The following is a 9,669-nucleotide window of genomic DNA, read 5'->3' on the forward strand; positions in this document are numbered from 1 at the left end:
CTATGGTGGCTTGTGAGTTGATACTATGAGCAAACGTACATTGCTACAATTTGGTGAACTGGACCTTTGCTTATGGATGCAGTTTCTCATAATTCTAACCCAAATGGAAGGATTCTTCATATCAAGGAACAAGCTGGTTTCCTCAGTGCTTGAGGTTGCTAGGGCAGACAATTTAGGCATTGGCTATCAAAAATGGGGAGGCTATAAAGGCATGAAGTGTCTGACTTACAAGTTTTCATCCATGTGCTTAGTTTCAAAATGAGGAGGGTAAGGTAGAATCCCCACTGAATAGTTCGCCTCTTTTCCAGATGGCTCTGAAAGGGCATGGGGGATGAGGGTGATAGGATTTTATGATTCAATTGTGAGTAATTGTTATTAGGATTAATTGTGATTGTCACAACTGTAATTGTAGAAGATGTGTAAATAAAAAGGGGGAGTAGTTCATCTTTCATTTCAGGAGCAGAGGATCCCAGGACCATCAAGAAGGAAAAGCATGAGCGGAGCGTGAGATTCTACCTAGATAGGTGGTGACAGCAGAGATGGTGGCAGACTCGATGACTTGGAGAGACAGAGCAGTTGCAGGCTCTAAGCCCATGGACTGAGTAAGGCTATGTGCCTGCATGCAGGAGGCTGGCTTGCAAAAACGTGCCCTTTGGACATTTATATTAATATGTATTTTTTGTTTTGTATGTGTACATCAAATATTTTTGCTTTGCTGATTTGTGAAAAACAAGATGTAAAAGGGAAGCCACAGGGTGGAAGCAGGATAACTGTTGTTGCAGGGAGGGAATTGTAATCATTGAGACGAAACAAAACACATGATTGGTTGACAGTAAAGCTGATGATTTTGTCTCTACTTTCTCTCAATGCACAATTTTTTTTTTTTTTTTTTTTTTTTACAAAAAGGGTAAAATTTTTACATGTTGCTGGATATTTTTTTTACTACATTCCTAAGATAGTTTCTAACTTGATTTTATCATAGCCAAAGCATTGTTCTTGGGGGAAATGAGTTGAAGTCTTCTTTGTGGGCTAGTACTTTGTCATTGTTTGTTAATAATCCCTCAAGTGTGTGTTAAGTCTGAATCTCATTGTCCTTTAACTCTGCTTATTGGTTGTTGATTCTGGTTTTTGGTTAGTTTTTTTTTTTTTTTGGTGCTACTCTCCCATGGTAGGGCTTTTCCTCAGATATGGGGTGGTTCTTGGGTGTGGGCTTCTCTTTGTTTTTGAGGTGGCTAACCATAGTATTTCTTCTGTTTACTGTAATGAATCCAACAGAAAGTAGTGAGTTTCATTCAAGGCTTTTGAAGCACTCAACACAATTCCTGGGACTATTACTACAAGTAAAATGACTCCCAGTAGCAACAGTATTTTATAATAGAGACCCAGAGAGTAGACAACTTGCTCAAACTCACATACCAGTAAATAACAAAGTTGGTGCCTAACCTAGGTCATGTGACTCAAGCCTAAGCCATTCCCATGACATCATTCTGCCTTCCCAAGGCCTTCTCATGTCACCCTGGTTACTCCCAATGCTGGTCCCCGATAACCAGACAACTCCTAGAATTTTTAACGTCTATTTCTCTTCTTTTTATTAAAAAAAAAGTTGACAATAGTAACCTTTATAGCAAATTACAGAAAGTGACCGGTTTCAATCTCCCCATACCCGCAAACATCATTCTACATTTCTCAGACACCATCCTTCCCCCTTCCCCTCAATTTTTACATGAAAATCCCTGAGAAGGTGGGAGAGGCCCCCCATACAGAAGGATCCTCAATCCTAGACCCTGTGGGCAAGTCAAATCATTGAGGAAATAAATTAGGGGGAGAGATGGTTCCTAGCTGGTGCCATTCAGCTTTGTCTCACAGACCCAGCGGTAGGGCCTCTGGCAGACATCATCGTTCCAGCGACCATTGTCAGTGAAGTGGGCACAGTCCTCGCCTCCTCCAAGGCCATGCCCGTACCAGTTGTCTGGCTGTTCTGGCCTCCAGTTCCTGAGGAGACAGAACACATGTGGGTATAACCCAGGAGGTCCATCCTTAGCCAAGTCCTGAGGAGTCCCTGGGACCAGCCAGGCTGAGCAGAGGGAACAGAGCTATGGGAGAACACACACACTCACTGGAAGCCTGTCTGGTAGTTGGTCCCATCCACCCATTTCCAGGGCCCGTTTTCATCGGTGAGGCCCATCCAGTGGTTCATAGAGCCTGTGTGGGACTGGATAAAATCCTGGGGAGAAAGGTGAATGATGGTAGCTTCTCCCTAGACCAGCCACCCTCCCAAATGAGGTCTTCTGGAGTCCTCACCTGCTCCTCCTGGTAGTTGACCACCACCAGGTGGGCATTCTCCAGCTGGCAGTACTTCTGTGCCTCGTGCCAGGACTTCCCAGAGCGCGAGAACCAGTAACAGCTGCTGTTATACTTCACCCAGTTCACAGGGCAGCAGAGAGTTTCAGTGCCTAAGAGGGCAGATGGTGGAGGGGCTGAGGCACAGCCTGAAGCCGGGTTGGACAGGGAAGTGAGCTGGGCACCCTGCCTCCTCACCATTGCCCTGGAGGACAGCTATCTGGCAGTTCAGGCTGTGCAGGTCAAACACAAATTGTTTCACATAGAGCAGCAAGCTGGAGTGTTCTGGTGAGACAGAGGACAGAGCTTAGAGGACAGGGAGAGGGTGGAGGATGAAGTCAGTAGGGACAATGGGGGGGCTCAGTCATGCTGGGGGCCCAGAGACCAATGGCTGATGCCCCTTCCAGGAGACCCCTTTGTTTGACCTGAAGGAGCCTCTAGATCCTACACACACACACAGACACACACGCTCTCATCCTAACCTTCACTCAGGGACTGCTGTTGCTTCAACAACTCTAATTCCAGGGTCTTCATCTTTCGCCCCACACTGCCTCCTGGTGGAGAGGAGACTTGTTTAACATCCCAACATCCACACCATTTCCTGGCCCCCCAGCACTAGCCCTGCCCCCTCACCCTGTGTGCTCAGCGACTTGACCTCAGCCTCAGTGAGCATTGTGAAGTTTCTGAATGTCACTTTCAGGGCCTGCAACTCCTTCTGCAGGTGGGAATCTGGGCAGGAGACAGGATGTGTCTATCACCCCAGCATCACTGCTTCCACATATAACTTAGGAGTTCCCCCAATATTGCCCCATCTGTGACCTTACTTTGGGATCCGAGCACACAGGTGACCACCAGGAGCAGGAGGCTGAGACCCAGGGAGAGCAGGAGGAGGCAAGGTCCAGAGCAGAGACGCCTCAAGAGGGACTGGGGAGGAGGTAGCGCTGCAAGAAGGGAGCAGCGTGTCAGAAGTTCAAGAGCAGAGGGAAGCCTGAGCCACTTTGGAGTCCTGGGAAGGGAGCAGACTAAGGCTCCCCTAATGTGCTAGGAAGACCCCAAACTAGTTGTCACTGAGTCAATTCCAACTCATGGCGACCCCATGTACGTCAGAATAGAACTGTGCTCCCTAGGGTTTGTAATGGTTGATTTTTTTCAGAGGCCCCTAGAAGCCTAGCCCTACCCCTAAACTCCCACCTAAGTTCCTTGAGAAGTTCTTTCAGAACCCTAAAGTCCAATCCTTCTACCTCCTTGTGTTTCTAAACCACTGCCCCCAAACCAGACCCCTCCGGGAATCACTGTTTCTCTCGCTAAGCCTCTGGGTAGACTTAAACGGCCAATGTTTTTGTTAACAGCCAAGCACATTAACTGTTTGTACCACTCAGACAGAAAAAATTTGGACAGTAGGGAATGAGGACAAGAGGCACCTGAAGGTAGGGGAGAATGTTGTAACTTGTTGTTCAGTGTCTTCAAGTCGGTTCAGACTCGTAGTGACCCTGTATAGGGTTTCCCAGAGCAGTTGCTGAGTTTGAACTGCCGACCTTGTGGTTTACATTGACCCTGCAGTCCAGTGCTTTATCCCACAGAGCCACAGCAGCACTCCTCTGAGGAGAATTGTTGTTGTTGTTGTTGTTGTTAAATGCTGTTGAGTCGACACCAACTCATAGCAACCCTCTATAGGGTTTCTGAGGAGCGACTGGTGGGCTTGAACAGCGACCTTGTGGTTCAAGCTGACCTTGCAGTTCAGTGCATTGATCCTCAGCACCAAGCAAAGCTTTGACCTTCCTAGGCCCGACCCAGACTCTGAGCCTTTGCTGTCACCTAGTGGCATGATTGTGTCATTGCCGCTTATGAACCTCAGGACCCATGGATCTGAGGGTGAGGTTTGTATACCAGATGAGACAGAGTGGGTGATCCGCTCACCTTTCTCTTACCTACCAGGAATCTCATCCTTCCTTGACTGAGCACAAGGAGGGAAGGCAGAGAAGCCAGACTTTGGGTCCCTCATATTGCTCCTACTCAGAGAGAAGAGAATAACACCAATGACACCCTTCTCAGGGCACCTTTCTGCTTCTGTCTCCTCCTCTCTTCATCCCTGCAGCTCCTTCTTCCCTTGAAGCACACTGCCCACCCTTAAAGCCCAAGAACATTGTCCATACTTAGCCAAAATATTCCCTACCCACGTGAGAAAGAAGAGGGGCTTATTTTTGTCCGTTTTTAATAAAATAGAACTTTCTCTCACATAATAATCCAAAGTCTTTGATGCAGGAGGGCTTCATGCATCCTCCAATCACAGGCCCCTAGAGGCCTAGCCCCACTCCTAAACGCCCACCTAAGCCCCTTGAGAAGTTCTTTCAGAACCCTGAAGTCCAATCCTTCTACTTCCTTGTGTTCCTCAACCAGTGCCCCCAAACCAGGCCCCTCCTGGAATCACTGTTTCTCCTGCCTTCCACTCAGTGCCCTGGGCCACCTCTCCCTCCAGAACTGTTGCTCCTACAATGCCTTTGTTCCTCCTCACAAAAACCTCCCCACCTTGAACAATGATTCGACACCACACATACACAGAGCTCACTGGGTCTTGGAAGACAAAAGGGGTGGGGCCTAACTTCTTTACAACCAACTGGGGGTCACGTCACCTTTCCAATTCACACCCCTGGGTTCACCCTCCCCAGTATGATAAGGTAGGTACCAAGGTGAGGGTCCAGAGGCCTACAGAGGTCTTAGGCACCTGTCCCCAGAAAGAGACTCCAATTCCACTCCCTGTATTTCCTCCTGAGAGGACTGCAGTCACAGAAAAAAGTGGAGCTGAGGCAGAGGTGGGGAGTGGCACCAAATGCTCACCTCTCAGAAGCATTTGAGGTAGAGAGGTAAAGGGTTTCTGAGCATTTCTCACCCTGTCTGAGTTCCTGATGGCCACTCTCTTCATTGTCCAGATGCTGAAGATCGTGATACTCCTTCGTCATGATAGAGCTGGCGCTATATTAAGGCCAAGGTTAAGGCTCAGAGTGGAGCTGAATGGAACCAGAGCTGTAGAGTGGGGGCTGACTTCTTTCTAAATCTGATCGGTACCTACAGGGATACCTTCCTCCTTTTCTCCATTCCCACTGAGTCCTGAAATCCAAAACTATCCTCCGACTAGTCCTACCTACCCCCATTCCTCCCTCCCCACTCCACCCCTGTCTCCCACGTTTTACTTGATGACAGTCTTGAGGTCCCTCGATGCTGTGCAGATCCCAGGCTAAGAAGAGGGCTGAGAATTAGGGTAGGTAGACAGTGCTGGACACAGGAAGGGGAGGCCACAGGGTCTATACAAGGACCCCGAGCCCTATGTGTCTGTGTCTGTGTGTCTCCAAGCCCGCCTAACCTGGCATCTCCTATGCCCAGGACTTTGGACAGTAAACAGAACTGGAAATGTGGTGTTGGAACTTCAGGGGTGAGTCAGGGGTGGGAGTGGGGGATGGGAGTACCTCTGCACTTCACCCTGGGAAGGAGGGTCTCCAGGTTTGTACCCTCCATTCCCATATGTCAGTCACCACACTCTCATTGTGTGACTTGGGAAGGGGGCTAGGCCAGGAGGACTAGGGTGCTGTTTGCTCTTTTGCCTCTGCCCTTTCTCCTCCCCCTTCACTTCCTGCCTCTGAATTCCCTAGAATTCAGAATTATCAGTGTCTCCAAACAATCCTGACTGGGATCAGAGGAACCATCTCTCTACTCTTGCCCAATCTGGGCCTTTGACCCTGGCATCTGAGCCCCAGCTTTCTCGGGGCACAGCCACCAGTCTCCCTGCTCAGGCCAAACAGCATGAGGAGCTAAGGGAGCACAGGCTTTTCTCTCTGAATTTGGCATGGATGCTAACAAACCTTCACTGATCCCTACTGTATGCTTGGCATTCTCTTATGTTAACACCTTTCATTATCCCTAAAGCACATCCCATTTCACAGAGGAGGAAACTAAGGCCCTGAAATTTAGGAGTTTTCCCAGGATCATACCACGTGGAATTTAGGCAGTCCCCAGAGTCCCCCAGAACCACATTGCCTCTGAGACTCAGCACAACTGAGTCTGAGAGATACTAAAACATGATCCCATCCCTTGCAGCCCCACAGGGAGCTGGGAAGTTCAGAGCAACTGTGTGAATTAGAATTATGCTCATTGGAAACTAAGCGGTATTAAAGATGTTAATAAGTCTCACTTTCGGTCCCAAATGTGAAGTCATGCCAATCCTACTTGACAGTTATTTCAATGAGGAGGCTAGGCTTGAATTTTGGGAATGATAAAGGAGCTCTGGTAGCGTAGTGGCTGCGAATCGGGCTGTGAACCTTAAGGTCAGCGGTTCAAAACTACCAGCCGCTCCGTGGGAGAAAGATGAGGCTTTCTGCTCCCGTAAAGATTTACACCCTCGGAAACCCTGTACAGGGTCGCTATGGGTCGGAACCGACTCGACGGCACTTAACAACAACATGATGTATTACGTAATCCATGATCTGCAGGAATACATCCTGTGCATCAATTCAGTGGCCCTGTATGTGGCCTCATTTATTTCTGTCATGAAAACCACACTGTTGTTTCCATGGCTGGGATTGGCCTAGCAATCTTGGTGACCATTGGGCTATTCATTTGGCATTCTCTGAAGCTATCACTTAAAATATGGTGCCCTGAGGCAAATGCACCTCACTACTATGATCTGTGCAGCCAAAGTGACTTGAAGTGAATACAGGGCTCGGTACTTGGAGTGATAGAAATATTTTGCTTCTTGAGCTGAATGCTGGCTCCCCGGTGTGTCTTGTGTGTAAAAATGCAGAAAACAGTCTTCTTCCAATAGGTATAATTTTTGGTTGGAATGTTATACTGAAATAGGCAGCTCTTGAAATATAGCCTATACCCTATAATTAGGTCCTTGTTAAGTGCCATCAAGTCTGTTCTGATTCGTAGCAACCCTGTATAGGGTTTCCAAGGAGCTGCTGGTAAGTTTGAACTGCCGACCTTGTGGTTCAAACCAAACTTGTGGTCGAATGCTTATCCTACAGTGTCACACCAGTACCCAATAACTAGGTCCCTAGGTGGCGCAAATGGTTTGTACTCTACTGGTAACATAAAGGTTCCTGGTTGGAACCCGTGCCACCACCACCCCCTAGGGTGGGACCATGGAGTCCTGCTGTGGTGCATGCACTCCAAGGCAAGGTCAGTTTGAACCACAAGGTTGGCGGTTCAAACTCACCAGATGCTCCTCAGAAACCCTATACAGGGTCACTATGAGTCAGAACTAAGTCAACAGCAATTAACAACAACAACTGGAACCATAGAAGGATCTGCTCCTCTTGAGATTACAGTCAGGAACAACCCTATGTAGGAGGTCACCAAGGTCAGGACCAATTTAACTAACAGTAACGAACAACACTATAATCATGGTCCCCAAGCTCAGTGCTTAGGAAATAGCGTTTGAACCAAGATGAAAGGCACCCCCCAGAGTCAGCAATTTTAGAACAGGAGTTTGAGGTGATGAAATCTTATAAAGAAAACCAAACAAATATAATATCCCTGGCTGCTAATTTACAAGACAGCCCTCTGCAAACTACTAGAGATAATACTGAAAAACAAAAATGTAGCTAAAAGTGAAACTATGTCCCCAGTGGTGGTAGATGCATACACTCTGAGAACTCGCTGTCCTTTATGATTATTGTTAGTGCTATAGAGTCTGTTCTGACTTATAGCCACCCTGTTTCCGAGGAGTGGCTGGTGAGCTTGAACCACCAATCTTGCAGTTCAAACAGGCCTTGCAGTCCAGTGTATTAACCCACAGTGCCACACCAGAACCCCTCCTTTATAATTATTCCTTTAAAAAATACATACCTGGGATCGTGCAAGGTGTTCAGAGGCAGAGCCTCCTATATTCATTTTCTATTGCCAAGCAACAAAGGACTAACCATAAACCTGATGTAATTAAAGGTAGAAAGATTTTACAAAATAATGTTGTTGTTGTTGTTGTTGTTGTTAAGTGCCGTCGAGTCGGTTCCGACCCATAGCGACCCTGTACAGGGTTTCCGAGGGTGTAAATCCTTACGGGAGTAGAAAGCCTCATCTTTCTCCCGCGGAGCGGCTGGTAGTTTCGAACCGCTGACCTTAAGGTTCGCAGCCCGATTCGTAACCACTACGCTACCAGAGCTCCTTTTAGTATTTATATAATCCAATGATCATTTATTTAATCATTTATAACTCTATGTATCACATATTATTCTGTGATTTAAATTGATAATAAACTTATATGTATAACTATGATTGATTATGTAACTCTTTGATAACTAAGTAGAGAAATTGGCAGTTAAAAGCATAAAACAGAGGAAATGCTATTCTCGTACATATTAAGAAATATAGCTTTAAAAAAAAGAAATATAGCTTAAATCTTAAATTCAGTTTTTTACAAATTTTAGTCTTTAAATTTTTCTGTAAAAACATTCTGGTCTTGCAAATATATAGATCTGATTTTAGGAGTTAAGATTGAATTGTGGTGTTGTTTTTTGAAATGACATATTTAAATTTACATTTGATAGAACTAACATTTCCATGATTCTGTAAAATGAGATGAGCGGCTTTAAGAAAAAAGATTTGCAAATTTGCAAATGTTTGGTTCTGGGAGAGACCTGTTCCAGATCATTTGGGGGTTGAAATCATCAAAAGGAAGAGTGCTTCTTTCCAGAACAAAGATGTTGCAGCAAAGCAAGATGCCAAAGCAAAGGGAGATGGGATCTCCAGCTTTCAAAAGTATAGTTTTACAAGGTGATGCCAAGTGGCAAGAAAATGCTGCCATTGTGGACGGTTTAATCACTTGTCAGCAAGAATTTATACTGTTTTTTGTTATCTACTATTTGTTGTTAGTGCTACAAATACAACACTCAAATTTGTGACTGGGTTTCAGAAGTGGAGGAAACAGAGCCAAAAAGTACATAACCGTGAAACATCCAAAGAGCACCTTGGTTGCCTTCTAATGTTCGCTTCTAAGAGCATTGCAACTGTACTTCTTCCAAGAGGAAAATATTGGTAGCTGACTGAGGCTGCACAAAGCCAATGGTGCCAAAACTACTGCTTTAATGGAAATGAAGAAGAAAAGGTGGACAGACATCCTGTACAGATTGCTTGATATCACATTGCTTCTTGCCAGGCAGGATCTGATATTCTATGGCCACAAAGATAAATCTTTGTTGAATAGAGGGAACTTTTCTTGAGATGACTGAGATGATTTCAAAATATGATCCAGGGCTGAAAGAGCACCTAATGAGATTAAAACAAATCACATGTAAACTTGAAGTAACAGTCCCTAATCCTGCACCAAAAACTGAAAAC

The 9,669-nt window shown here is 46.0% G+C and overlaps 1 protein-coding gene across 1 annotated transcript; it reads right to left on the reverse strand.

Annotated features, from left to right (window-relative positions):
* Positions 1-1,835: 1,835 nt before the first annotated feature.
* Positions 1,836-5,297, reverse strand: LOC102820132 (asialoglycoprotein receptor 1-like). Its single transcript, XM_006863493.1, has 8 exons — positions 5,228-5,297; positions 3,165-3,281; positions 2,974-3,069; positions 2,823-2,894; positions 2,539-2,625; positions 2,302-2,453; positions 2,118-2,224; positions 1,836-1,992 (listed from the first exon to the last, which is right to left on the reverse strand). Exons 1-8 carry the CDS (start codon positions 5,295-5,297, stop codon positions 1,836-1,838), a joined length of 858 nt encoding a protein of 285 aa, XP_006863555.1.
* Between the last annotated feature and the right edge of the window lie 4,372 nt (positions 5,298-9,669).

This window comes from Chrysochloris asiatica, unplaced genomic scaffold, assembly GCF_000296735.1.
Source record: "Chrysochloris asiatica unplaced genomic scaffold, ChrAsi1.0 scaffold00054, whole genome shotgun sequence".
Lineage (NCBI taxonomy): Eukaryota > Metazoa > Chordata > Mammalia > Afrosoricida > Chrysochloridae > Chrysochloris > Chrysochloris asiatica.